A 27,332-nucleotide genomic window follows, 5' to 3' on the forward strand; every position below is an offset into this window, starting at 1 on the left:
CCAATGCATTTTAGACTATTGTGCAATCGATCCATTATTAGACTATTAGACACAGGTTTATTGTTTACATGTTAATTCGTTACAGTTTCAGAGCGACTTTAAAATTCTGTTCTATTTTCAAATTATCTGGGGATCACGGGGCCAGGAGCCCTTGCAGGTATATAGGAATGCAAAGGAACAAGTAAAGGTTTATTACCCGCTGAAAAGAGAAGAAAAGAAACAGGTTTCGGCCGTGGGGCCTTCTTCGGGTGTATAGAAACTGACTTCTCGGCAAGTAACCGGTAGGATTAAGTTGGGGGGAAAGACGGTAAAAGGTTCCCAAAACAGGAAGCCTACAGCCATGATCGCGACAGCTGACGAGTAAATCTCCACCAGCCTGTCTCCCGTCTCGTCAGCCCACGGATTACAATCCAGGTGGAGGTGCAGTACCGGGCGGAGGCGTGTCTTAGATAGGAGTCTAATGGATCGATCTGCGAAAGTGTTGCTCGTACAAAAGAGCAGGCACGAATCTGCCGTGAATATACCAGTGCATCCCCAGGGAGGGAAAGGAACTGCTTCCAAGAACAAATTCCACGCGACAGAAAGAGGAAGACGAGAATCACTAGCACGCTGTTTTGAAAACGTAAAAAGGGCCCGTTAAGTCCTTTTGGTGCAAGTGCTCCATTCTGTCTTTTTGTTTTTATTTTAGTCAGCTGACACCTTTATCCAACGCGACATACCATGTAGTGCGAGATTAGAAACAGGATTGATCACAATCTAGAATGGGGAAAAAATAAATTAAATAGGATAGCTTTGCTGTAACAATAATACACGGGCCAGAAACTAAACTTTAAAACACGGATATATTTTAAATTCAATCCAAATGCATAATAAGATACATCACTGTAAGATATGGATCGAATAAATGCTTTGTTCAACTTTAATGTCTTCCGAATCACTTCAGTCGATTACTACGAGCCATTCAAAGTTGCAGACTACAGTCTCCGAAATGCACCGCGCTCTCCTGTTTTCAAGCACTTCCTGCTTTCCTGCTTTGAACCAGGAAGTTGTGTTTCTCAAGCAAACCTGAAAGGTCTCGATGCTCCCGCCTCCCCCCCCCCCAATAATTGGACGATATATGGAAAAGTCGGCGTTTATTGGTTCACAGGAAATCAATCACAGCAGCCGGGGTTGGGTGTAGATGTTTTCTTGGTGAGCTGGACGAAAATGATCGGCGATATATTGCTGTTCGGGTAAATACTTGCCACTTTTTTTTGTGTTTATATTGATTTTCGATGTTTTCTTTAAGGTATGTAGTTTCACAGAAGGCTATTAGAGGAAAACATTTCTATCGCTTAGTTATACGTCAGTATTTTATTTTTAACAGCGTGGTTCCTATTTGCCTCGCAGGTATTTAAATAACTTTTTAAAACGCTATTTTGTGACATGTTTCAGTTTGCAAAGAGTGAAGTGTTCAACAGAAGCTCTGTTGTACAGAGTGACGTGTACTCTACAGGCTCCGGTATGTACTGTCGCTGTAGTCAACATGGCTTTTGAAGGGATTGTTGGAGGCTTAAGCCTATGATATATTACGTTTGCTGTTGCAGTGACATGCAGCAGTTTTGGATCACTCGTAATCAGTGTCTCATTCGACACATTTTGATATCCGCAGCTGGTCACCCGCCTTCGTTACCACATTGAAATGGAAACATTGAAAGACTAGAAAAGTGTCACAGCCTCCCGACACATACAGGTTACACCCCTTTTGTGTTTGGGTGTTTGACGTAATAAGAATTCCTCACACCTATATAGCGCCTTTCTGGGCACTCCATTCAAAGCGCTCTACAAGTAATGGGGACTCCCCTTCAACTCTACCAGTGTGTAGCCCCCACCTGGATGACGCACCAGTGCGCTCACCACACATCAGCTCTCAGTGGGGGAGGATAGCAGAGTAATGAAGCCACTTCTTAGATGGTGATTATTAGGAGGAGGCCATGATTGGTAAAGGCCAGGGGGGGAAATTAATTGTTAGCTTTTATTCTTGTCTGCAGTCAGACTTTTTCCGCAGTTTATCTCTAGTTCTGTTGCATGCTATGGTTTAAAGGAGGGTGGGTTAAGAGGAATTTCTTTAGAAAGGTCTTCCTCTATGATCAGAAAAAGTGCTACTGTTGTGGGCATATTCCTAACAATGGGTTTGTCATAACAACTGGTGCTGTTTTTTTTCTTGTAGGACATTGCTCATGAATGCAGGAGCAGTCCTAAATTTTAAACTGTAAGTAACGTTTGTGCAATATTTTTGTTATTAGTGGAAGAATTACTGTTGAGCCATTTTTACCATCTGGTAACTGGTTTTAACAGTGTCCTCATTTTAATGGGTAATTCCACTTTAGTGAAGTCCAGAATTTTGAAGTATCTATAGCATTTAGTGCAGCAGTAAAACAAACCATGTTAAAATGATTTCAAGATGACTTGGCCTTATAAGGAGAAGATCCTGAAAAAAAATCTTATGGCTTTCCCCTGTATTAACAAATAATGCAGTGGCCAAAATATAGGAGTATTGTAGAAATACCAGTTTACTAGTGATATTTAATCCAGTTCTACAGTATTAGCAGTTAGGTGGACAATCTCTGTGGTCTCTTCACCTGATTTGAACTTTTTTTCCCATTTCTTATAAAATGAAGGAGATAAAGTCCTAGAAAATATTGTGTCTGAGTCTGCAATGTCATTAAACAAACCAGTGTTTGAAATTCTATTTTCTCTTGTGCCACAGAAAGAAGAGAGAGTCTCAAGCATTCGGAGATGAGTCCCATGGCCCTACAACAGGTAACAAGAAATCAACAGTCTGCTTTTCTGTTGCCTCTGGATATGTGTATCAGTAGTAGGTGTAGCGCCAACATGATACAATTTCCCCACTGGAAGTTAAATTTGAGAGATTAATGCTGGTTAGTCCTATCTGGTCAGTATAGAAATGTAGTGTTCAATATAGAATTTTAGGATGGGGTGGAATCTGACTGAATGGGGGGCGCTTACGGCACAGTTCATTTCTGAGATGCACAGCTCTTGCAGCTAGTCTACCTTGTCTTGCATGCAGTGCATGTAGCTGAAGAATGAAATGGGCCATTTAGTTTGGTTTCTGTGAGGTTTTAATAGCTTTTAGAGAGTTACATTACAGCCAAGCAGTTGGAAAAGAGAGTGTCAATCAGAGCATCAGTGCAAAGTGAGGAAGAACATTCCAATGGCTATCAGCATGCTACGTATTACACTGTTTAACCTGAAATAAGACCTCATATTTTTTTCTTTCGTTTTTAAAGGAGACAACATCCGGGAGTTTCTTTTGAGTCTCCGCTATTTCCGGATCTTTATTGCCTTATGGAACATTTTTATGATGTTTTGCATGATCTTGTAAGTACTGTTTTTCCCGTGATTGGCAGTTTTTGCTGTGTAACTGTGTACTGTTGCCTTTAAACACTTTAACTACTCATATTGCAATGTACAGAGAATGTGTTTTAAGAACAGGAATGTGATGTTTGTTTTCAGTTCTTTCACCAGGATTTCAGACAGTTATTGACAATAACAATTACAGTAATTAAAATACAAGATGTTGAGGGAGAATTCCTCCTCTTACATTTTTGAGTTGAGCTGTGGTGTTTTTCCTTTCTGAAAATCTTTGAATGATTTTAATTATCATGCATATATTTAGTAGCACACAAAGGTAAATGAGAACATATTATCTTGTTTTACTCCAGCAGTATAAAATATTGTTGCCATGTTCTATATTCCTCCTTTTCTGATCAGGTTCTTGTGGAGTAACCTCTGCTACTGCTCAGAATAATTTGGTCCTGTTTTATTTTTTTTTCACAGGTTATTTGGATCGTAAGGATGAGCTGTAACAAGAAGATGCACAAAACCATACCTACATGAATTACCTCCCACACAAGACTTTTTATACATGAACATTTCTGGGTATAAGACTACTTGTCATAAGAGTTAAAGGGCTTTCTAAATGCTACACACATCACTTTATATATGTAATTGGAATTCTTACACTGTTTACTCTTCTGGTACCCCATTTTTATAATTTGAAGTGTCTTTTCCTCCCCAATGTTGAATGCCAAATGCTCACCTTCTCCAGTGATGCAGATTAAAAAAAGTGAGCACGTCCCAGTCTTTCCAGCTGGAACATTCTTTTTGCCCTGAGACGTAAGTACTTGAGAAAGGTGGAGTTCTGTAGTGTTAGATGGCTGTGCTCGGCTCACACAGTCTCTACACAGCTACACCTGAAGCCTGCTTGCTGTGGTTTCATGGGGTGTGAACATGGGGCACTTTTTTATTTCTTCCTTAATATCTCGGCTCCCAGCTTTGTGTGCCCATTCAAGATCCCCATGTGTGTAGTTTGTTCAAAGCACATGTTCCCTGTAGCCAGGCTCACGCCTTGCAGACAGCAATGATTATTTAGTTATCGAACAGACCAGGGTACTTAGTTATCTTAAAGCATTGCGAACATCAAGGGACCAGATATCTGAAACAAATCTTAGGGTATTGTTTACACTTCTGTATCTGTAGCCTATAATGTAAACTTTTTTGAGTTAATTGGTTGTATAATCATGATGCAAATCTCCCTTCATCCCCAATGATCTCTATTAAACCTCTATTGTCTCATGTTTATGTAAATATAAATCTGTACATTGTGACTTATATTTGTGACTCATTATTGTTTTAAAGTATGCTGACTTTTGTTGAAAGATTAGAAGGGAAAACTGGACTACAGTATAGATGTGAAATACTCAAATTAATCAAAATATCCTCTCAAATCTTGTCATTTGTTAGGGTACCGAATGTGACCTATGGTTCTCTAAGCATATGCACCTTATTTTGGTTTTATGTTTTTATACTATAACTGGGCAAATTTGTATATTGATGTCATTAACTTCATACCCTTATCTGATAAAATAGCATTTATTTGGATTTTAAAAACCCTAATCTGAATTTTCAAAAGCATTTGTCAAATATTTCCTTCTGCCTTTTTCTAAAATGACGTGCAGTTCAGTGTGGTGAAAAGTGGCCTGTTGATGGAGCCAAGTACCAGTACTCCATGACCCTTATGAGGACCTTGTCGTTGGTTATCAGTGGGTATTCCTATAATTTAAGTATTTAAACTGTTATGTACTGTGTAACATAAATAGAAGTGCTTTAACCCGCAGTCATTTGTTATAGAGCAGCCAGCAGGGGGCGTTCTTCCCAAACGATATAAGGCAATCCCGTATGTTTAGGTTGGACTGTGTTTCAGAACAAACAGAAGTACAACACAGATACGTACAGCAGTAAGAGCTGCATGTCGTGAATGTGCACGAGAAAATAAGCCAATTTTTTAACTGACTACTCGGGTTGGACGAAAACTAGAAAACACTAAGACCTCCCTAGTCTGACGCATTATCCTTCTGTTTTTAAGAATGCTATATGAGAAATTCCTAGATTTGTTTTTGTTTTCAGAAACAATAGGAAAACGTACATTAGATTTCTGCATTTACTTTTCGTTTTATCCAGAACAGCTCGTGTTTTGTTTGGTCATTTTGTAGGTAGCTTTTCTTGTTGTTTTTTTCCACCCCAGTTCCACGTATTATGTCCCTGATTTAATTACAGCTTCCACTTCTTCAACAGTCGAAGCCGTTTCTGTTTTTAAATGGTCAAACCCAGTTTATCGCTGTATCCTGGTATAGAAATTCAGTTTTATGGAGGACGCAGACTCTCCCTCTTCCCACCCCAGCCAGTGCCTAGATGACTAGAAAGTACGAGTAATTGCATTAAATCGAGAAATTTCGGCTGTGGCGTGAAAACTGCGCGGCGGGGCTGTGACTTTTTTTCTTCGCAGCTCATGTGAGAATCGGGACCTGGGCTTGCACGTATCCAGGGCAGACGTTAGCTTAAAACGAGAGGCCGGTCTGTATCTCGGCTCCATGGTTTCGGAGCCTTTTGTGCTAAACCAGGTGTGCGCGGATTCCAGAGCAATATATTTCTGTGTGTGTGTGCTCCTGTGTGTCACACGTCTCAATCTCATTGTTCCGCGATGCACGCTGCAATTTCCAAAAAAGCCGGCCCACCTCCCTTTATGAGCACCCAGTGGTCCCAGCGTGTACCGCCGGCCCAGCCTGTCAGACGTCTGAGCATGTGTCTCACTAGCAGGTGGCTACGTGACGACGTCGAGGCTGTTACGTCGAGTGCTTTCGTGCGTCCGGTGTAGTTCCCATCATGCGCCGGGCGAGCGTTTTGCTCCAGTTTATTTCAGGGAGCCTTGGAGTTTGGAGAGCGCCGGAGTGATAGTGAAGCACAGGCGAGATCGGAGCTCCTTCTCCCGGGATATATACATACATACACACGCACACATATACACACGCACACGAAAAGCGAGCGAGAGAAAAAGCGCCACAGAAAACATGCCGCGCCACTTCCTAGCACATCTCCCGAAAGGCCTGTGAGTGTGTGCAAGTCACCTACCCGTCTCTTCGGAGGAATCTTCCCCCTTGCCCAGTCCGCCGATCCGCACCAGCCCAGGCAATGACAGCGGCCTCGGCAACCCCGCAGCAGATGAGAGACCGGCTGCTACAGGCCATCGATAGCCAGAGCAATGTGAGTAACGGCGCTGTCTCCCTCTCCCTCTCCCCCTCTCCCTCTCTCCCCCGTATCTCCGTGCGTTGCGAGTGCTCCGGCTGCGCTCGCCCGGGTGTCCCCGGTACGATCTACAGGTTATCACCGCGCACCAAACACGAAAGGGGACCCCCCCTGCCGCCACCACCACCACCACCACCATCGGGACTCCCGGCTCTAGCCAGGAGCCGACCACCGTCCAATGTGGTCGAGAGGTTGTGCAAGACGTTGGAAATGCAGTGTGGGGGGAAATGTGTAGCCAAGCGCAGGAGTGACTTGTCCCCGCCTGGACAAGTTCGATGCTGACTAGCTGGTTTGCTAAGCTGATAGTTTTTTCTCTCCCCCCCCAACCCCTGCACTTAGGTTTCGCTTTGCAAGCTCCTCACGGGGCGAACGACACATAATTCAGCCCTATTTCAGGCTGTGATGGACAGCAGTTCGCTGTTGGTTGTTAAATTGAGGGTAGTCTCCCCCCCGCATACTGATCCTGTGGAAGTGTGTGTACACATCAGGATGCGTTGTCCTGTTCAGAGTAGCTCTCTTGTGTGTGTGTGTGTGATGTGTACATGTCAGTGTTTCTGCCCTCGAAATCATTCGTATTTTCCCAAAATTTGGGGTATAACCTAATGTACGTGTCATATATGCACGGGGAGAGAGCCTGAAAGAATGTCTAAACTGCTTTAAACTACAGTGCTCTTCTTTTGACAGGGCCATACTTAATCTGGGGGCTAAAGAAAAACACTCTTAAAGTTGCACACTTTATTCTACAGAGTGTTTTCTAAAATGCCTCCCCACGTTTAACAACCCGATTCTTATTAAAAGTTCGGAGGTTCGGGTCCTCGGCGCTTGCTCTAGTCAAAATATCTCGGCGGCTTGAGCCACCTTCATCCCGGCTCGGGCTTGTACTCGAGCCCGAGGCTTCGGTTTTAAGCTGACGGGCCTACGAGAAGGGGGAACCGCTGAAGTAGATGTGTTTACGGCCTAAATGTAAAACTTTTCCGCCCGTCTCGTTTTCTTTTCGCAAGTTAGATACCGTGGAAAATAAGTAGAAATACACTTTGGATTTTTTTAAAAACGTATCTCTTTTCAGATAAGAAATTAGCTGTATCAAAACGCGATACATTTGTGCTATCTTAATGTAATATAATACTGTATTCAAGAAACTAATTAGGAGTTTAAGAACGTGTGATACTCCTGCTAATTTAGTTGTTTTTTAAAATAATGTTAAGTAAAATAAACTGATAAAAGATTCAACCATTTGTGTTGATAATGTAGGTGATATTTTCCTTTCTTGTGTTAACGCTTAGAAAAAGAAATTCGAATATAAAAAGACTGCTTAGAAGTCGAATTATAATGTAAAATAACGCTTTTTATGTTTGTTCGACATCTGCTTTCAGTGTTTACAGTGCTGTACTGCCTCCTGCAAGATTTACCCTCGACGTCATTAAAACTGACAATCACTCTATATCGAAATGAATTGCTGATGTCTGAGCAAATGTCTTTTAAAGACACGTGCTAAAGTGTTTTAGACCGACTTAAGTTCTTCAGTTGTACTGCGGCAGGGGTTTATACTAAGAAGTAACTGCTTAGACTTGACACAGGAAGTGTTTTCACGTACTTGGCTGAGGTTATTGGATGGCGAAGTATCGGTATGAACTTCAGATGTCCATTTGTAGGCACAACGCTTTAATTTGACGAATATTAAGAGTTTGGGGCTGGGGCACATGGAGTTTAGATCATGTGTAAGAAAGTTTCTAACACTTTGAATTACTTTGTTTTTTACGTGTATGCTTTTTCTATTTAAGTGATTTTGTTTCGGTTGCTTCCTAGTTGCTGAGGGTCACAGGAAAGAGGGTGCCCTTGGGTGTATTAATGTTGTCCATGCTTTCAAGTCATTTCTAAGGCCTACTTAAAATGGGCTAGGGAAAACGGATTTAACCGGAGTCCATTGGAAAAAGCCTTTTAGTCCTTGCTTTCCTCATACTGGAGTGCTTCAGGAGTAGCTCCTGTGATATAAAGTAAATTACCCAGACATCCCAAACAGCATATCAATGTAAAGATGTGGTCAGATCCACATTAAAGTACATCTTCGTTCAAGAAAAATGTTTTGCGGATTGCAAAGCATGCACAGGTGGACAGAAAATAATGAAAGCACCAATAAAATTCCCCCGAATAGAGTGTGTAGCCACCACCTTCGAGGTGTGTTAACCATGGCATAAAGTCTACTAGTGTCTGGAATTCTGCAGGAGGGATGCATCACCATTCATCCACAAGACTCGTGCAAGGTTGGGGGAGGTAGAAAACACTGTCTCAGGCATTATTCTGGAATATCCTGCAAGTGCCTGTTTGGGTTCAGATCTGGTGACTGAGAAGGCCATGACACACGGAGAACCTCAGTGTCATTCTCATCAAACCACGGGGTGACTTGGGGGGGGGGTCATCGTCCTGGAAGACACCCCCCCTCCCCCCAACCTATGGGAAAGACATGCTGCAACATTGGGAGGAGATGATCACTCGATACCTTTAAGTAGTGGGTAACGTTAATCTTGTACGTAAAAGCACCCCATAACATTAGGGAAGTGCTCTTTGCTGTGGGAAGGCCATTTACAACGATTGGCTGATTGCACTCCGGGTTGAAATTTGTTGAGTCACCCTTTTTACCCTGCACTTTGAATTCATGCGTGGATATCATGATGTTGGAGAGTGGGGGCTTCCACTCTCTGTGGTGCTTTGCTGATGTTGTCTTTCCCCTTTTGCTTGTTGCTGACATCATTGTTGGTGAAACACTGAGCTGTCTTCGTCCTCTCCTGACCAAGCTCCTGTCAAACACGGTGTGCCCTGACAAGCACACTTCTTTCAGAGTCACAAAGGTCTGCTACTGGAGCTATGCTAGCTGTAAATGTCTGTCCAGCATTTTTGTACTTGACCCTAAGCATGCTATGATGTTATTTGCTTGATTAAAATGTGAGCCACACCAGCGTGGAAGACCCTTGCTTTCAATATACTCAGTGTTCCTCATTTAGACAGGTGTTACCATTGTTTTTTTGTCCACTACCTGTACATGATGGTCAGTTTCCACTAGGCAGGGACAAGGACCCACTGGTGAAAAGCAGGCTGCCATCGGGTATTAGGACTGGCAGATGAGTTGGCATTTTTTTTCCCATCGGATAAGTGATTTGAGAACCACCCGTCATTAACACTGACGACCATTTTTATACAGCAATATGAGCGAGTTGCCTTGCTCAAATATATATAAATATATGTCCCATTTGGGATTTGAGCACGGATCCAGAGTTCCTAAGCTTTACTCTGCATAAACTGTACCTATTCCAGTGTGTGAACACAAACTGTAATGCTACCACTTTGTGCTTAATGGCAGGACACTGGGGTAATACCCCTGCTCTTTCTGAAACCCCCTCAGATTTTAAAGGACCACAGAGAGTCATGACATCGTTTTATGTCTTATGTCTCATCCAAAAGATGACCCCTTTTTTATAGTGTCCCCATTGCATTGCAAGTAGTGTAGCATTAGGACCCACAGACTTCAGGATGAGCGCTCCCTACTGGTCTCACTCACACCTCTTCCAGTGCCAATCTTAGCTTTCTCCGGAGGTCTCCCAATCAGGTACTGGCCAGGCTCGCACCTGCTGAGCTTCAGTGGGCTGCCAGTTGTGAGCTGCAGGGTGATATATCTGTTGGCTGAATGCTGAGTTGGCCTTTCAATTCTTTTTCCCCTGCCTGTCCGATCGGACTTAGCTAGTCACTGGAGCTGGCTCTGAAGTGCCACGGATCACGTTGTTTTTCTAAAGAGGTCTGTTTCATTCTGGAAGGGTGTTCCAGTAGACCGATTCCTGTAATGTACGAAGGAGTCGATTATCAGAGGTTTCTTGTCAAGCTGACCAAGCAACATATGAGTCACCAAAAGTGAATAGAAACAGTGTCTAAAAACCACTGTGGTTTATATGCTGTTCAGTAAAAGACCATCTTTAATGGTTTACCAGCATGGTGAACACCTGACATGTAATGTGCTGTATGTAGGCAGACATATACAGTAGTTCATTGATTCTGTGAAAACCTGGAGACAATTACAAGATATAGAAATGTTAATAACGGGTAGAAGTACCTTTCTTTAAAAGCAGAGTTTATTTTTGAGTATAGTACATTTTTTGGGTGATTTTCACAGATTCTTGCTAACTAGAATCGCTAACAGCAGGTAAATGGGGTCAGCCATCATGAGAGCTACAGGGTCTGGATGGCTGACTTTGTGGGTTACTTGACAGCACATGGTAGAATTAGACTGCCGCCTCGAGGAGCAGGGCAGCCGCACGCTGAAGTACTAAACTCTTCTCACTTTGACTCGCCTGATGAGACATAATACCACTCTGTCAACCAATGAGTCGCGAATTCACCACACCAAAAAAATCCCCTTTCATGAGCCTGTGGAAAATGTTCATTCTTCAGTGTTCAAAAAGTAAAGGTTGGTTCAGGAACCTTAATCACTTAATATTTATTATTATTGATGTTGATTATTGATGATTTGTAGATTATCTTTTCAACATGGCAGAATATGTATGTTTCAGCATGGCTGGTGTAGATGGTTTTGTTGCATTGTGACTAGCATACCTACATGGTCTTGTGCAGGAAATGGAATTGCACTGCTTGTTGTACAACACAAGCTACCCAACCTCAAGTGATCTGTAGTTTTCCCTTCAGTTTGGCTCAAGCCAAAATTGTTCAGTTCTAGCATGGCCAGTTTCTTTTTTTGTGTACTCCCCTCCAGCTTCAGCTGTTGTTCATCGTCTTGGTGTGTGCAACCCTGGGCGCAGCCACACAGGGATGAACCCAGAGTGGGCGCCTCTTCTGCTGGAAGCACTGTCAAGCTGTACGCCTTTCTTCAGGGAGTGAGCTCCTAACATCGAGCTCCAGCTCGACAGAGGTTCAACAGAACTCTACAACGCTACGTGTAATTGTAGCGGGTGTTTAGCAAGTAACTAGGGTCACTCCCGTGCTAAAACACTGATACCCTGGCAAATGTGAGTGACTCTGTCACTTGTGTGCTTCTCATTCTGTGGGAAACCAAGCGAGGTGTGCTAAGGGCACCGCTGGGATATGTGCCTGCAACGTCCAGGCTGTAAGGACCACAGTCTGCACGCAGGACATTTGCCTTTACGGCTTGAGCCTCTCTGTTTCGGTACTTTGACCGTGAGATCAGTCCTAAATCAAATCATTGTTGCTCAGTTCTTCTTTTAGCATAAGTCAATACAGATTCAACGAAGAACATTCTTTTCACTTCAGGGGACTCCCTTCTACTTTCTTTTCCTTGGAAAGTCCAGGGAATCCCGTGTTTGAGTAACGTTGGGTCTAAAATGTAGCCAGGTTGGATACAAGACACAGAATCCACGTCGGCAATAGAATTTATTAGCACTGTGCCAGAAAAGGGGCATATAGTGGAGAAGAGTATTATCTGCTGAAATGCCCTACCCCACCACGTGATCCGTTTAAAAACATTTTGGGTTTATTTTAATTCATTACTTATTAGAATTTGCTCATAGATTTGTTCGTAGTTTATGAAAGAAAATGTATTAAAGTACCAAAGTATTTACTCACTGTTCAGACAAAATCTTTTGTATTTTCCCATGCCTTATTACAAACCTGACTGATGTGGGGGTCTGTGAGGTTAAGTTTCTGCTAAAAGGAAGAAAGCAATTTTCTGACTGAGTCTACTGCTTTTCAGTGTGGACTAAACCTCTTTTAGTTAACTTGATTGTTTATGCACTTTATTTTCTGAATCTTTTGTTTTTTAAGGCCATAATTTATCAAATAGAGCCACAACAGATCTAATAAGGCCATAATTTATCAAATAGAGCCACAACAGATCTAATAAGTTGCTTTCTCAGAGTGCTTCCTCCTCTATATATTCAAGTTTAGGTTAATTCTGATCTTATCCACCGTGAGCCTGGCTTCCCAGTACAGTAGCTTAGAGGATGAGAGGATTTCACAGAGAGGAGACAGTAGAATTACCTGCTGTGGGCCTTGCTCAGAAAGCCATTCTGGGAAGACCTAGCTCTCCTGTACAGTGCATAGCGCCTCCTACAGAATATGAAGGAAGCCCAGTTTTTTAAATTGCATGTAGAGGTCACCTACAGGTCATAAGTACAATAAAGGTACACAGTAAGTAACAAACCACTTGCACAGTAGATTTTAACAAGTAAAACTTCAGTAAGCTATTTGTAGAGGTACACTGGTTACTACACAAACAGCATCAAATAAATATTGACTTTGTTTTATTGTGATAGCAGCTTGAATTTGGGAAATTACAGGTGCTGTGTTAAATTCCCCCCTGTGTAAGTAGAAGAGCTGGACTGAGCTGAACTGTTTCTCATTTTTTGGCTTAGGTGCAGTGGAAATTTTGAAGATCCCATATGCTGCATGGTTAAATTTTAACTTGAGCGCAGGTCATTTTGGCTCTTCTCTGTGGCTGGCAGCTCTGCAGTTGGCTCCCAAGATTCAGAATAAGAGAAATAGTGAATCCTGAGTATCCTTGAAAGTCCACAGAAAAGGAAATTAATGAGTGAATTTGGTTGGAGCCAACCCTCCATTCTAGAGATTTCCATAATGAAAAGTGTACTGAAAATGAAAGTAAAGAGCAGTTCAAAGCATGTACAGGGCTTCGGGTTTGATTACAGAAGGTGCAGTTAGTCTGTGAATATCTGACATTCACCCTCTGTCTGCTCTTTTGTTTATCCAGAAAGAGATGAGCAGTAACAGAAAATCACCAGGCTTGAGATTTAATATGTCAGCTGATGTGAACACAAGTGTTTTTTTTTTGTTGTTGTTGTTGTTTTTTGGGTCACAGTGGTTTGAGCCTCTTGGCCAGGTTATTATTATAAATAAGATTTTGTTCTCCGCTAACTCATGATGTTAAATTAAGCTTCATTGTGGTGCCTGTGGTGTACTGGGGCGGCCCTGTAGCGCAGTGGTCAACATTATGGCCTCACAGTGCTGGGGCCCTGGGTTCAATTCTAGACCTGGGGTGCTGTCTGCGTGGAGTTTGTATGTTCTCTTTTTCGCATGGGTTTCCTCCCACAGTCTAAAGCCAAACTGTACAGGTAGGCAAATTGGCTTTTAGGAAACAAATAGCCCTGTTTTGTGTGTGTATGTCCATGTCTGCCCTGTAATGAGTTGGCTTCTCATCCAGGGTGTGCCCTGCCTTGTGCCAATCCCTGGCTGGCATAGGCTCCAGCTCCCCCGCAGCCCTGAACCGGATGAAGCTGTTAAAACATGGATAGATGTGGTATTTGGTACGGTAATCCTCCTAACTATTGGACAAAAGAGGGGTCCAAATTAATATGACAAATTGTACGTCAAGGAGTAATTTCTTCATTATGAAAGAAAAACGAGCTCAGTTTTGCTAAGGTGTTGGGAATGGATACCCCAAAAGTTTTTCTTTTTTTTGTTCTAGTGGAGCTGGCTGGCAAGCGTGTGTATGCGCAGTACTTGACAGCAGAGTGAAAATTCATTTCAAGGACACCTGGTGCTCCCCCCTCTGAGGGTCTATTCAAATATGTCCAGGGTATAAACTGCTTTGTGTTGTTCGGGAGGTTTCAGGCTGGCTGGGGGAGGATGAGGTTTTCTGTTGCTCCTGTTGCCATACCCCCCCCCACACACTTGATAAAATTGTGTAGAAATAAAATGCGTTTGTGTGTCACCTGGAGCCAACTCAATCTGAACATCTGTGGAAGCAGATGTAACGCACCGAAATGCATGCCAATGAAAGTCCAAGGGCACCTGTTCAGAGCCTCATTGAATTCCTTGATCCAAGAGCCTCATCAAGTGATTTGTTAATACAGCCTTACACATGCTTTCCAAAAGAAGGGTTACAGAACTTGTCCCATTCTGTTTTCTTGGTTGTGTTGTCTTCAGTGTATGCACATATCAAAGTGTCATTTGCGTTTCCAAAATTAGCCACCCGTTCAGGGGGGTGTGACCAACACTTAGGATGAGTTCACTGTCAAGGAAGACCATTTTTTAAAGTGGACAGTCTTTTTTTTTATTGAATGTGTTCATTTCAGCTATGACAGAAAAGTGCTTTCAGACAGCTGATAGTGCTTCTGTGTATAAGTTTTGCTGTACAGTGCCTACATAAAATACATTTGTGTTCTTATTCACAATATTAGGATGGCAGGCTGTGAGAATTTCTTCATCTATTTTCGTTTTTTTTTATAGCATCCTTCATCTGGAGTGCCTATCCCTTTTCTTTGTTCACTTGACTTACAGCATAGTCTGTTAGATAAAGTATGATTTAATTTACTACAGTGGGGGAAAAAAAAGACGTAAATGGCGACAGGCGTTTTTGATTTAATGTTGATTTTTTGAATGCAGGTGGTTTCCAGACATGTTGGCCACAACTATGCAACAGGATCATTTGTCTTTCTGATCAGGCTGTTCTGGCAGGAGACCGTTGGGAAGGGTCTTTCCACTGGGCAGCCACTGGGTTTAAGAGTTAGTACCTGCCACACCTAACAGACTTCCACAGTGTAAAGAAGAGCTTGAGTGGGTAACTGATTGCTTTCACTACATTGAACGTCTCACTGATGCACAGCATACAGTACGTCGTTTTGTAAAATCATGATAAAACCAATTTGGGCAAAACCTTAGGTTATATAAATTTAGGAAGGTTTTAATGTGCTGAATGATGGATTTATTTCAGTTGTTCTCTACTGAAAGTACCTGTGTATATGATGGATCAAAAGACTTTGTCTTGGTCTTATTGGGGATCGTTCTTTGACTCTTGGCTTTGGCGTGTTTTTGGCTTTTACGATCACCATGAATTGCAGTTTATGGGAAGGCTTGGCAGCTTGTTCCATTCTGTTGCGAACCTGCCTACCGTTTGCAGGCCTGAATCTATCTGGATTAAATTTTCAGAGATAGTGTGAAATGAGCAGAGTTAAATACAGCTTTGCAGTTGTGAAATTTTTGTATTGCTTCTGAGTTATAATTTTCTGGCCAGGAATTACCCTGCAAGTGAGCCATCTGCAGCACGAGTGTACTTCTTGTACCTTAACCCGAGTCCTTTCCAAATACTCTCTAAAGCTTAAAAAGTCCAATACACTTTTAAAACAATTTGGAGGTTTCGTAGATTTCATCTTCTATGTTTTGCAGTTATCTTCAAGTTCAAAGCTTATTTGCCATTTGTAACAAGTACTTTGGAATTCTTATTCATGCTTGTTCTGTGTACAGTTAGGTGAGGACAATAAATAAACTGGTAAGTGAGTAGCGCAAAAAGACGGTATCATCCGGTATACATCAAATAGGCAGAAGACAATATACAATAGTAAACAACAGTGTGCAGTATATGATGTAATAGATCATCATTCAGCACATTAAAATTAATGTTGAGTTATTTCAGTTGTTCTCCATTTAAAGTACTTATAGATATGGTGGATCAAAAGGCTTACCAGTCATTGGTAATGCACGGTAGTCAGTCAGCGTTTTTAGCTATTTGTTGTTTGATTGACCTGCAACAAATGGGGATAAAAACGTTTCTGAACCTGATGGTCTGCTTTTTGATGCTGTGATAATGCAGACCGTAGAGGTGAGAACACTTGTAGCTTACACCTGTTGGAGTTTTATTAGCATCAGCAGTTCCGGATTACTGACTTGTTAAAATCAAACCTTCTTATATTGTTTGCAGTTCTTCTGTAGGTCGTTTTGCTTTGAGTCAATTTCTCTTGGTGAAAAATAGTTCAATTGTGCTGCACTAGAACTGGTGTAGTATTTAGGAGTGAACAGAAGCATTCCAGTGGCAGCAATCCTTCTGCAAACATGTTTTCTTATGTAACTTTGTACCATTTTTTTTTAGCGACAGTACAGCACGGCCTCTATTCACACAGTTTGGTGCAGAAAACTGTCACAAATAGCCACATTCACATGTAATAAACCAGAGGTTCAAGCCCTGGATTAGTTCTTGGATATTGCTTAGTCAAGGCTAATATGATCCTTACTGAGTGACTGAAGCCCATCTGGGTTCTTCAGGTCCTGGGTTGGAGACCACTGTGAGTTGGTTGCTGTAATGGGAAAAGCAGCAATTTGTGCTGTCTGTCATGTATCATCAGGGATCTGGAAACAGGTGTGAGGTGTAGTGGAGAATGGTTTGGCTATTTTTAGGCACCTGTAGCTTTCTCTAGCATTGCAACTCTTTGTATGCTTGAAGGACTGTAGAAGACACTAGAACGACTATCCCAGTGAGCCTTATCTCCCAACACAGCTGTTGATAATTTGTATCACATATATTAAAGACAGGAGTGTGCAGTGGATCTATTTACATATTGAATCTAAATGTTCTCTCTTGTTAGATGTTTTTTTATTTTATTTTTTTTTCCTTTTGAAGATTTTCTTTGAGAGTTTCCAGAAGCATGTATATGTGTGAATACAAAATATGATTCAATTTGGAAAAATATTTCAGTAGATTTGAAAATCTGATTATTAAACTAATTATATCTTTGATCTGTTGCCTTTTATACATTCTAAAAAAACTTACTAGCTGTCTTGGTTTCTTTACAAATCGCGCTGTCTATTGTTTCAGGCTATGTATTTTCACTGCCTCAAAGAAACCCGAGTCATTTTGTGACTGCGTGTTTTTCAGAAACAATTGCTATTTTCATCTTGGTGTGCCTGGATCTAGAGACTGAAACTGGCTGAACCGTTTCTGCGCAGTGAGGTTTCGAGGCGGTAGAACTTTGCTGTCGCACACCTGTGGTCCTGAAAGCCCATGCAAACTTGGTTTCAGTTTTATATTTTAAAAGCAGTGCCACATAGTGTTTTTTTATAGCTTCTGTGTCGCGTCTTATATAGAGTGTTTTACATGATTCAAATTAATGTCTTGTGTGGTAAGATGCTATTATAGGCATGCACATAAATCCTGAGTCCAAGTAGCTAAAGAGTTAAGGACAGGAAGCATGCTCTTAAAAATGTATTTGGGTGCCAGTGGTTCAAACACTGCTCCATACAAAGCCACTAATTTCACCTTAATGGCACATGTTTATCCCTACTTTATGCAGATCGTGAGAAGGCAGAAGTCAGATTTTAAAGACCGAATAAGATTTATTGCTTTTTTTTTTGCAGAAAAGATGTTTCATAGGTAATGGTTTATTTGCATGACGATCGCTCCTGGAATTCTTTGGATTGGCCTTTTCTTCTAGAGCTTTATGGGCCAACTAGTTCAGAGACTTCTAATTGATCTTTTTGTTCCTCTACTCTGAACAGCAACACCAGTTGATTCCGATTTTTGCTAATGGGCATCTAACCATTCCTGAAGAAAGGTTAACACCTGTACTTGCTGGTAATGTGCAAGGTGTTTACAAGATCGTTGGTGTGGAGGCTCCTGGGAAACCTGATCCTCACATTAGTGGTGAATACTCAAATCAGCTTGATGTAATTAGTGGATCTGTGTTGTAACTGCTGCTCGTCCTAGTTTATATCAGTGATTTAGATTCTGGTATAGTTGCAGAATGTGGCAAAAACGTAAGTTATACATATAAGGTGGGGAAAAATTAGTTTTAATGTCTATGAATACAGCATAGCTGCTTATATTGGCATATCAATTACACTTTCCAGACAATGTGAGGAAGTAATAAAAAGGGCAAACAGAACATTGTCTGACTTTAAATCGTAAAGAAAAAACAGAAAATCTGAGGAAAACAGTTGTGACACAATGAAACCTGAAGGCAACAGCAAAAGTTCAGACGGGGATAAACATTAGATATCTTGCTTTTTTTTAATGTTTTGCTTTCTTGATAAGTAGGAGTCGGTAGTGTTCCAGGTTTCTTTTTTTGAGAGTTTGGCATTGAGATTTTTGGGAGTTGGCACTCTTTCTGAATGTTGGAACATTGCAATCATATCAGCAGGAACAAATGGAGCACATCATTCCTAAATAACCACTTTTAATTGCTAGTGCTGCAGAGTCTTTGTAATCAAACCACCAATTCTTAATTGTACAGAGTCCCTTTTAGAGATGACTATGAAAGTACTATGAAAGTGACTCGCACTGCTATAGGATTAACATTAACTGATACTGGAATACTGCAAGTACAAAATCACAATGCTGTAATCCTTTTCTGTATTTAGGTCTAATGCCCCCCTTGTACAAATCTGTCTTTAGAACAAGAAAGGCAAAAGTGAAAATGTTGTCAGGTGAACTTTTATGTAGCTTGGGCTACCTGATGTGCCACATGCTGTGGCTGAGTGATGGACTTGGCTTCGGTGACGAGGTTGATGGAATTAATCTAATCCATTCCTGATAAATGCAGATTTCACATCTTAAGAATTAAGCCCCTACCTTTTGAATCTTAATTTTTTTTGCAAAAAGGTCACTCTTGTCATTACAGATGGTCTCTTAATGCTAAATGTCCACTTTTGCAGAATGATCCATCTTTTCAAAGATGTTGCTCAGGTTGTGGTGCTGGTGTGCTTGTTCTTTGCCATAAATCGATCGTTGGCTGACTGTATTGTTACCATCAGAAGTCAATTTTACTGTAGATATTGGCGTTGGAGGAATTAGTGGGATATAGCTCCTGCCGCATTTGCATGTTCACTATGTGGTGTGGAACTTTTACAAATCAAACGTCAGTTTCTTATCATTCACTAAAGAACTGAATAACTGTCAGATAAATTGACTATGGAGTACAGTATAGTGATTTAGCACTGTAAAAGAATGGCCCTATGGTAATTGTCCAAACACATACAACATAAAAATACATTCACCCTTAACAGTTATTGATCAAAAACAGCATTATGATCGCCCAACAGTTATGTGCTCAAAAGTATAGTGGGTTCTTGAGCTCACACAGCTGGAGTGTGTGCATGGAGGGACTTCTCACCTGTGGTGTTTTGGGTTGTTTTCTTCCTCAACCTCTTCCATCTCATCTTGAGTGAGGTTTTGGGGTGGACGGAGGTACATGTGTGGGATATTTTCATGGAGGCCACAGTGTAACTATTAGAGTGTATACTCCTGTACAGTACCAGGTGGTGTTTGTATCTGTTACTGTATTGCACAACTGTTGAGGCAGCAGGTAAAAATCCATTCAATTCATGAATAACTGAAGGTATATAACCATGTTATTGGATTCCTTACATCAAATGTTCTATACACACAGAAGTAATGCATTAATTTGCAATAACATTAATTATAATGACTTGCACCATCACAGCCATTCAATTGCAAATGGAGTGAACTTAAATCTGAATTTTTGGGGAACTTACTATACCCTTTTCTAAACATTTAGGATGAATGTGGACAGCTCTCTCAGAAACTGCATGGGGGTCACAACTGGGAGTCGCTGTTGTCCAAATGTGGGGCCTGTGTTTTAACACGCTGGAAGGACTGAGACTTGGGAGATGGCGAATCCCGAATTTGCCCGCTGGATCTCAATCTGCACTCAGGCTGAGGGTCATTATATAAATAACCACTTGTGATATCTGAGTAATTTGACTCCTGTATGATACTATTTACTTGTTTAATAAACTGGTTATCCCCGCACAGATTGAACTTGTTGGGACATGTAAACCACTTCAGTAGACACAAAAAACTCTGGTGAAAGTAAATTTTAACATGCCTAAAATACTTCAAACCAGGTGCCTATAAATTCTCTGCCATGGGGTGCAATCTAGATCTAATCCTTCACCTTGTACCTAGCAGGTCGGAGTAATGCATGAAACTCAGTGTTGTTTTTAATTTGGCCTTTGAATGTACTATACAGGTTTTCCCTTCTTTCCCAACATAGTTTTCTCAGTATACAAGATTCATTTATTTGCCCTAGATCTTAGAGTTCTCATTAATGTGAGGTTTTGTTTAACTCCCCACAGATCCGCAACATGGTGGCCGTATTGGAAGTGATCTCCAGTCTGGAGAAATATCCCATCACCAAAGAAGCACTCGAGGTGAGATTCCACATGCACCTTGCATGACGAACCTCAGACTGCGCCTTAACTTGTTGAGACCCCTTAGACTCTCAATAAAACTGCCTTCTCGGACCATTCAGCCTCTTACAAAGTTGAACAGTTTGTGAATGTCTTTAAAACGCGACTATAATAGATTTAGTGTTACTAAAAGTTTCACCACCAAAAAAATGCATTATTCACCATTCTAGTGTGAGACATTTAAGTTCTATTTCTCTTTGAAAGTATTCTGTATTGGAATGTGCTAAGGATTGTACATCTTGTATTTTGCATGGAAATGTGATGTTGCTTTGTAACTAATGAACATCAATTGTCAGGGGAAGAGTTCTCAATCCTGGGTAACCCCTCTCTCTTCTGGTTTGAAAGCGCAGGCTATTTTAATTTGGGCGTTTTTTTTAAATTATTTTTCTACTCTTTAAAATGCTGAGAGGTTTGCAATTGGTGAGAATGCTCAGCTAATTTGCAAGCTTCAGGACTGCTTTTATTGAGGTGTACTACCAAGAAACTGGACCAATTGGAATAAAAACATAAGGAAAAACACTGACGCGCTTTAGGAGCCGTCAGTATCATTATCACCTGTGTCTGCTCATTATCAATTGATCACCTTGTAAATGCTGAAATAAGCAAGGAAATTCTGAACTGGCAAATTCAGACTGCATGAAGTTGTATGTACCAATATTGTTAGAAATAAAGCACGTTGAGTGTTGTTAAAAACCAAAACAATCAAACAGGTAGCTTAGAGCTACTGTACCTCACAGCACTGGTGATTGAGGGACAGAAGTACTCCAGGACCAGGACTGAGAACCACCGTTTTGGAACATAGATAGAATATGCCTGATTTTTAAGGCAGAAAATGTATAATATACCTTTTTTTAATGCAGGAAACTCGGCTAGGGAAGTTAATCAACGACGTGAGGAAGAAGACGAAGGATGAAGATCTCGCCAAGCGTGCCAAGAAGCTCCTGAGGAACTGGCAGAAGCTAATTGAGCCCGGCCAAAATGAAACTTTGCCGAGAGGGGGGCCGGGCACACCTGGCTCGGCCAATGGCGGCTCTCACCCCTGCCGGCCGGAGATCGCCCCTCCTGCGGTGAGCCCTGTGGGCAAACCAGTGCAAGAACTGAAAAGCAGGAATGACATTCACAACTCTTACTCTCCCAAGCTGGAGAAATCCAGCAATCGCAAGCGCAAGGGAGAGCAAAGAGACGGTCATTTGTCAGCAAAAATTTCAAAGGCTGCAAATGACCGGCTACAGAACTCCACCCCGCCCCCTACGAATGGGATCGGGGGCAGTCCGGAGCCTTTCCCTAGCCCTCTGGATCCCAGCGGGCACCCAGGTCCCGACAGGAGCAGAACGGAACATCTGGAGAACGACAAACACAACAAGATTCCGGTGAACGCCGTCAGACCTCACACCAGTTCTCCTGGACTTGCCAAACCTCCCAGCACTTCCTCCTTACTCAAAACTGCTGTGATGCAACAGCATGCAAAAATGGATGAAGTATCGGGAGGAGGAGGAGGAGGAAGTGGGCAGCCCCAGCCCAGAAGCCCCCGCTGCGCCTCTTTCAGCCCAAGAAGTATTAAGGAGGAGACAATGGCCAAGCGGCCAACCACATATGCACCAAAAGGGACTCTGTCGAGCCCGTCTCAGAGTTCCAGGTTTCTGGATGTTGCTGCTCGGGTGCAGTCTCCCTTGCCTTTGCCCCAGCCTTTAACTCCCCCTGTCCAAGTATCCCATACCGATGGGCCCCAGCCCCCGGGACCCGAGAGCTCCAGGCACTGGCACGGTCCGGCCGACGCCGACCTGCGGCTCCAGCACAGCACGGGGACGCTCGAACTGCCGCCGCACAGCTCTCCGCACGGTTCCAGAACCGCCTTGCACCACTCGGAATGCACGGTGCCGCACGGGCTGGGCCTCCCCTCGGAGGCCGCGAAGCTGGACAGCGACGGGGCGGCCTCGAGCTCCGAGAGCAAACGGAAGAAGAAGTACAGGCCCAGAGACTACACGGTCAACCTGGACGGGCAGCCGGCCATGGAGGAGAGCACAAAGCCGGTGAGGTTAAAAGAGCGCAAGCTCACGTTTGACCCCGTGACTGGGCAGATCAAACCTTTGACACACAAAGAATCTTACCAGGGGGAAGAGCCAGTGGGGCTGCCCCTACCCGAGGCGCACAGGACGGATGTGCTCAAGCAGAAGCCTGGCGCGCCCCTGCCCAGTCCCTTCCAGCAGACCAACTGGAAGGAGCTATCCAGGAACGAAATCATCCAGTCCTACCTGAGCAGGCAGAGCAGTTTGCTCACGTCCTCGGGGGCTCAGACCCCTGGGGCCCATTTCTTTATGACGGAGTATTTGAAACAGGAGGAACACGATATCAAAGAGTCCCGGAAGACGCACGTTCTAGTACCGGACAGCTCCGAAACGGACCTGCCGGGGGTGAGCCGGGACGTGACCACGGAGGATCTCCACAGGATACACCAGGAGCGCTGGCCGGGGGTGAACGGCTGCTTCGACACGAAGGACAACTGGTACGATTGGACGCAGTGCATATCCTTGGACCCTCACGGGGATGAGAGCAAACTACACATCTTGCCCTACGTCTGCCTAGACTGAGCGTGTGGTTTTAATGCTTCAGGAATGGAGGAGTGCACGCCCGCTGTAGAAAGTGGGGAAGGCAGAACTGCTGTACTCCCTCCCCCTTCTTGCCTGCCACTTAAAAGAAACGAGATGAGGCTGCCTTCAAGGGGAAGCGAGGGGCTGGCCTGCGCAGTTCTTCCGCTCGGAGACAGAGCCGCGCCCTGTTTGCAGTATGCTGCTACCAACTATAACAAATTGCAAATTGGGGTTCAAATTGGGGGCGATCCAGTTCGGCTCCGGCGAGGCTCTGGGGGAGCAGGGGAGAGCGAAAGAAAGCAAAGTCTGCCACAAACCAGGGATGACCATTCCAGCAGCTCAGCAGTCTGGAGCTCATTGTGTTGGCAGGTAAAAGAGGCTTTATGTGGCATCAAAAGAAATGAATAAAGTTTCCTTATCACATATGCATCTATTTATTTGACCTTTTTTGTTTTTTTGTTTGTTTTTTTTTTTTCATTTGGCAGTGAAGGAATCTCTTAAAAACAAAATGTGCAAAAAAAAAAAACACTGTAGAGCTGTTCTGTTTGCACCATGCATCCTTTGTTTGATATGTTCTGCAATACCAATGGGGAAGAAATTGGGCATGCCCATGTTTTTGCACATTTCTTTTTTTCCCCCCTCATAAGAGAAGGCTGGCCAAACCGGTAGCTTCCAACATTCCATACCCCTTCCTCTCCCTCAGTACTTCATTCCTGTCCCCTTTCATACTGGATTCTTCTTTCGTACAGAAAAGTGACAGTCTACAAAAAAACAAATGAATCTATTTTTAAATTGTATTAAAAAAGGAAAACAAAACTGAAGGGTGTATTTTTTCCCCCAGTTTCTATGAGCCATGCGTTTTTGCTTTGCATTTCCTTTCCCCCCCTGTTTGATAGATGTGAAGCTGTTCCTTTGTCCCTCTCCTACTCCCTCTTCCAAAAGAAGAAAAAATGGCGAAACAGAGGGTGTTTCTAGATGGCAACTTTGTACTGTGAGGACAAAATAAGAAAATAAAAAGATCAGTTCGTATGCTGGAACTATACTTGTTCCTTTATACATTCCTTTAGATATCGTTTGCCTTATGGAAAAAAATCATAACACATTTTTTTGCAAAAAACAGAGCCTTAGTGAATGTACAGAACTTAGACTTCTGTTTCAGGTGGATGCAGAAGTGAGCAACTTTGCTATTTGGTCCTTTTCAGTGGACACGTTGTCATATAAATGTGGAAATAAAACACAAAAAAATGCACAAATGAGTATTTTAATAAATGTATGGATTGAAGTGTATTTGTATAAAAATGTTGCTGAAAAAACATTCCCCTCCTTATTTCACCTTACGACGGCGGCGTGTGTGTGTGGCGATCTCCTACATGGTTCCTCAGCCCTTCTTGGCACTCTCTAGAGCAACAGATGGTGGTCCCCATGCTTAAAAAATTTCAGGAGGGCTGCTAACTGTGAAAGCATGGTCACGTCATGTGAAATTCTGTTGCTTCTGCTTGTGCTGGAGGAAATGGAGATTCCCGTGCTACAATGGATGAGGATGGAGGGCCTGGAGGTCCAGGAAGGCAAAAAGTAAGCAAGTCTTGGACAGTCCATTCACGAAGGTGATGGGTAATTTCTATAGTAACCAATTTCATGGGGGTGAGGCACCTCCAGTACATGCAATCGATTTTAGTTTACGAAGCGTCACTTGACAGATTTTGTCTTGCCGACTCTTGTTACATGTCAGTGCTGATGAGGTGATGTTGGTGACTTTGGAACTGCCTGGGATTGGGGTGAACCAGTGAAAGAGTTGGTGTGAGAAGGACCTTGGCTGTAATGGAGTATTTCTTACAGTATATTTGGTTACTTAGGTTGTTTCACTTCAAATGTGCCCTGAAACCTAGTCCTTCTAAATGTGCTTTTCATCCCTTGAGGCCCAAGCAGAGATTAAATGCTTTAGGGAAGTTCAGTGTGGTGAAACCATGATTTGTTTTCCCAGTGGATGTTTTCATGAGATCCTTCTGAATTTAATCCTTTCCATTGGATTCAGTACCCCGGTGACCTAGACTTTTAATAGTTTACATAGAAGTTACTACATGGAAATGAATTACTGTAAATGGGTAAAATACAGCTATAAGCTGTGCATATTATCATTAGCACAATCCCATCTCTAGTACCAAAACGCCTCTTGAAATCACTGAACGTGATCACAAAACTGGCCAACTAGAAAATTACAGGTGTATATAATACACATCTTGAGAAGTGCTACAATGTTATATGATTTGAAAACTATATACAAATTGTGGGGAAACTTATCTGATTGTAATACCCATCTTGCAATACTAACTTCAACACAGCTACTTGAACTGTTAGGGTAAATGTGGATCTGTTTTCCTGAAAACCGGGGTGATGGGAAAGATCTACAGTAGCATTTCAGTTGTGTGACGTCTGGTAGGACATACACTGTACCAGTTAACCAGTGCGTTGCTGTAATACACTGCCTTCTTCAGATAAAATAATTTTGAATTAGAGGAGCTAAAAATGTTATTTTACAAGAAGGGAGAAATGCAACTTTCGAAGACCTGTCTACCACTGTCCCATTTAACAAGCAGGGGAATTTGTGCTGCTGTCAAGTGACCATGCAATCACACAGCCCCCTGAAGTTGACTGCACTACGAGTGCATCAGCCTGTCACTGGAACAACCTTGGCTTTTCCATTCCAGTGTAAGGGTTTGTTCTGTTGAATCATTAGTTTAACACATTTCAGGAATCAGACCAATTAAGTAATTAAGTGTTAATAAGGCTGTTGCAATACTCCTTGGAGTATTGCATCGGAGTACAGAGGACTGGAGGAGCAGGGCTTGCCTGCATCCCTATGTGAGATATATTTGTTGAATTAAATAACTTGAAGGAAACACCTGGTCCACAGTACATTCCATATTGGAAGAGTGACCATAAATGTAGTAGATTAACAGCTACATGGATTCTTTAATGAGCTGTAAATCAGCAGTATTCAACCCGGTCCCATGCAGAGTGTGGAGGGGTTTAATTGCTGTTGACTTCAGAATGGTGTTCTTGGACAAATTATTTGCTTATTTCAGTTGTAACATGTTTTCCAGGTCTCTGGTTATTGCCTGTTGAAACAGTCCTAAATCCAGCTGGAGTGTGGCTCTCCCAGATCCCTGCTGGAGACTCTGGCTAGAAGCCAGGATTAGAGGCTGGGCAAAACCTGTTGACTTTTCACACTGCCGATTAAACTTGCTGAGGGACTTCCTGATTGCTTGCCAAACATGGGACCTGGGATCACAGCTGGGAAAACCCAACGGGCATCCAGGCAGGAAGGGAGGCAGTAGTGTCTGATTTGATCAGCAGGGTGGAAGTAACAGAGCCAGGGAAGGGTCTAGGCCATGGGCAGAGAAGCTCCGCTCTCATCACTGTGTTTGATTCATGGGGGTGAAAAGCACACCAGCTGAGGGCTTGGTTCCTGAGGCACAAACGCTGAAGTGAGTAAGTCAGGAGCAACCGAGGCAAGGCTGGTAGGATAAGGATGCACAGCGATGCTTATGATGCTCAGAGATCCATCTCTGCTATAGACCTGTGGGGCACTCCTCTTGTTACTGTTCACGAGTTTGTGCTTCTAGATCTGCTTACACAAGCATGTTCGAGCTGGTCTAAGCCGCTAGTGCAGATGCTGCCATCTAGGGGCTCTTTTGAGGATGTGCCGGCACCACAAAACAGCTTTGCTGACTGGAAACATTGCAAAAATAAATATAACTATGAATTATTTCATAGAAGCTAGCTTTTCTATTCTCTATTTGTAGTGTAAGTACTAGAAACCGTTTTCCGAGCAAGCTTTCAGAGATAACGAATATCATCTAAATTAATTTTACTGTGAATATCGGAGACCAAAGCGAGTTCAATGTTTTTTGGACTCGGGACCCCCAGAGCTGCGAGGCAGCAATTCTGACTGACCCCGGTGCCCACATGCGGCCCCAGTTCAACTTCTCTGTGCAGTAGATTTAAAGCCAGTATGCACAGGACCGTGAACGTGATCGTTAAAGGATATTTGCTCCAAAGCAGGAACAGGTGGAGGTTTCTCTGCTCCTCGCCAACCGGTCCTTACCAGTGCAGTAAGCTCTCAATTAAAAAGAAAGTGTTCGGAGA

The 27,332-nt window shown here is 42.7% G+C and overlaps 2 protein-coding genes across 2 annotated transcripts; both read left to right on the forward strand.

Annotated features, from left to right (window-relative positions):
• The first annotated feature begins 1,105 nt into the window (after positions 1-1,105).
• Positions 1,106-4,674, forward strand: smim7 (small integral membrane protein 7). The gene is made up of 5 exons (XM_088622169.1): positions 1,106-1,232; positions 2,210-2,251; positions 2,750-2,802; positions 3,291-3,381; positions 3,841-4,674. Exons 1-5 carry the CDS (start codon positions 1,207-1,209, stop codon positions 3,854-3,856), a joined length of 228 nt encoding a protein of 75 aa, XP_088478295.1. The 5' UTR covers positions 1,106-1,206; the 3' UTR covers positions 3,857-4,674.
• Positions 4,675-6,154: 1,480 nt separating this feature from the next.
• Positions 6,155-23,609, forward strand: crsp7 (cofactor required for Sp1 transcriptional activation, subunit 7). The gene is made up of 3 exons (XM_088622158.1): positions 6,155-6,603; positions 20,485-20,559; positions 21,459-23,609. The coding sequence occupies exons 1-3, from the start codon at positions 6,532-6,534 to the stop codon at positions 23,184-23,186; spliced, it is 1,875 nt and encodes a 624-aa protein (XP_088478284.1). The 5' UTR covers positions 6,155-6,531; the 3' UTR covers positions 23,187-23,609.
• Positions 23,610-27,332: the final 3,723 nt, after the last annotated feature.

This window comes from Lepisosteus platostomus, chromosome 27 (assembly GCF_059453375.1).
Source record: "Lepisosteus platostomus isolate fLepPlt1 chromosome 27, fLepPlt1.hap1, whole genome shotgun sequence".
Classification (NCBI taxonomy): domain Eukaryota; kingdom Metazoa; phylum Chordata; class Actinopteri; order Semionotiformes; family Lepisosteidae; genus Lepisosteus; species Lepisosteus platostomus.

What these genes read in the sequence shown, in the direction of transcription:
- smim7 (XM_088622169.1), top strand. Translation starts at nt 1,207, where the DNA reads ATGATCGGCGATATATTGCTGTTCGG. An exon ending in GGCGATATATTGCTGTTCGG is followed by an intron (nt 1,233 to 2,209) that starts GTAAATACTTGC and finishes TTTTTCTTGTAG; the next exon opens with GACATTGCTCATGAATGCAG. An exon ending in GCAGTCCTAAATTTTAAACT is followed by an intron (nt 2,252 to 2,749) that starts GTAAGTAACGTT and finishes CTTGTGCCACAG; the next exon opens with AAAGAAGAGAGAGTCTCAAG.
- crsp7 (XM_088622158.1), top strand. Translation starts at nt 6,532, where the DNA reads ATGACAGCGGCCTCGGCAACCCCGCAGCAGATGAGAGACCGGCTGCTA. An exon ending in CCATCGATAGCCAGAGCAAT is followed by an intron (nt 6,604 to 20,484) that starts GTGAGTAACGGC and finishes AACTCCCCACAG; the next exon opens with ATCCGCAACATGGTGGCCGT. An exon ending in TCACCAAAGAAGCACTCGAG is followed by an intron (nt 20,560 to 21,458) that starts GTGAGATTCCAC and finishes TTTTTAATGCAG; the next exon opens with GAAACTCGGCTAGGGAAGTT.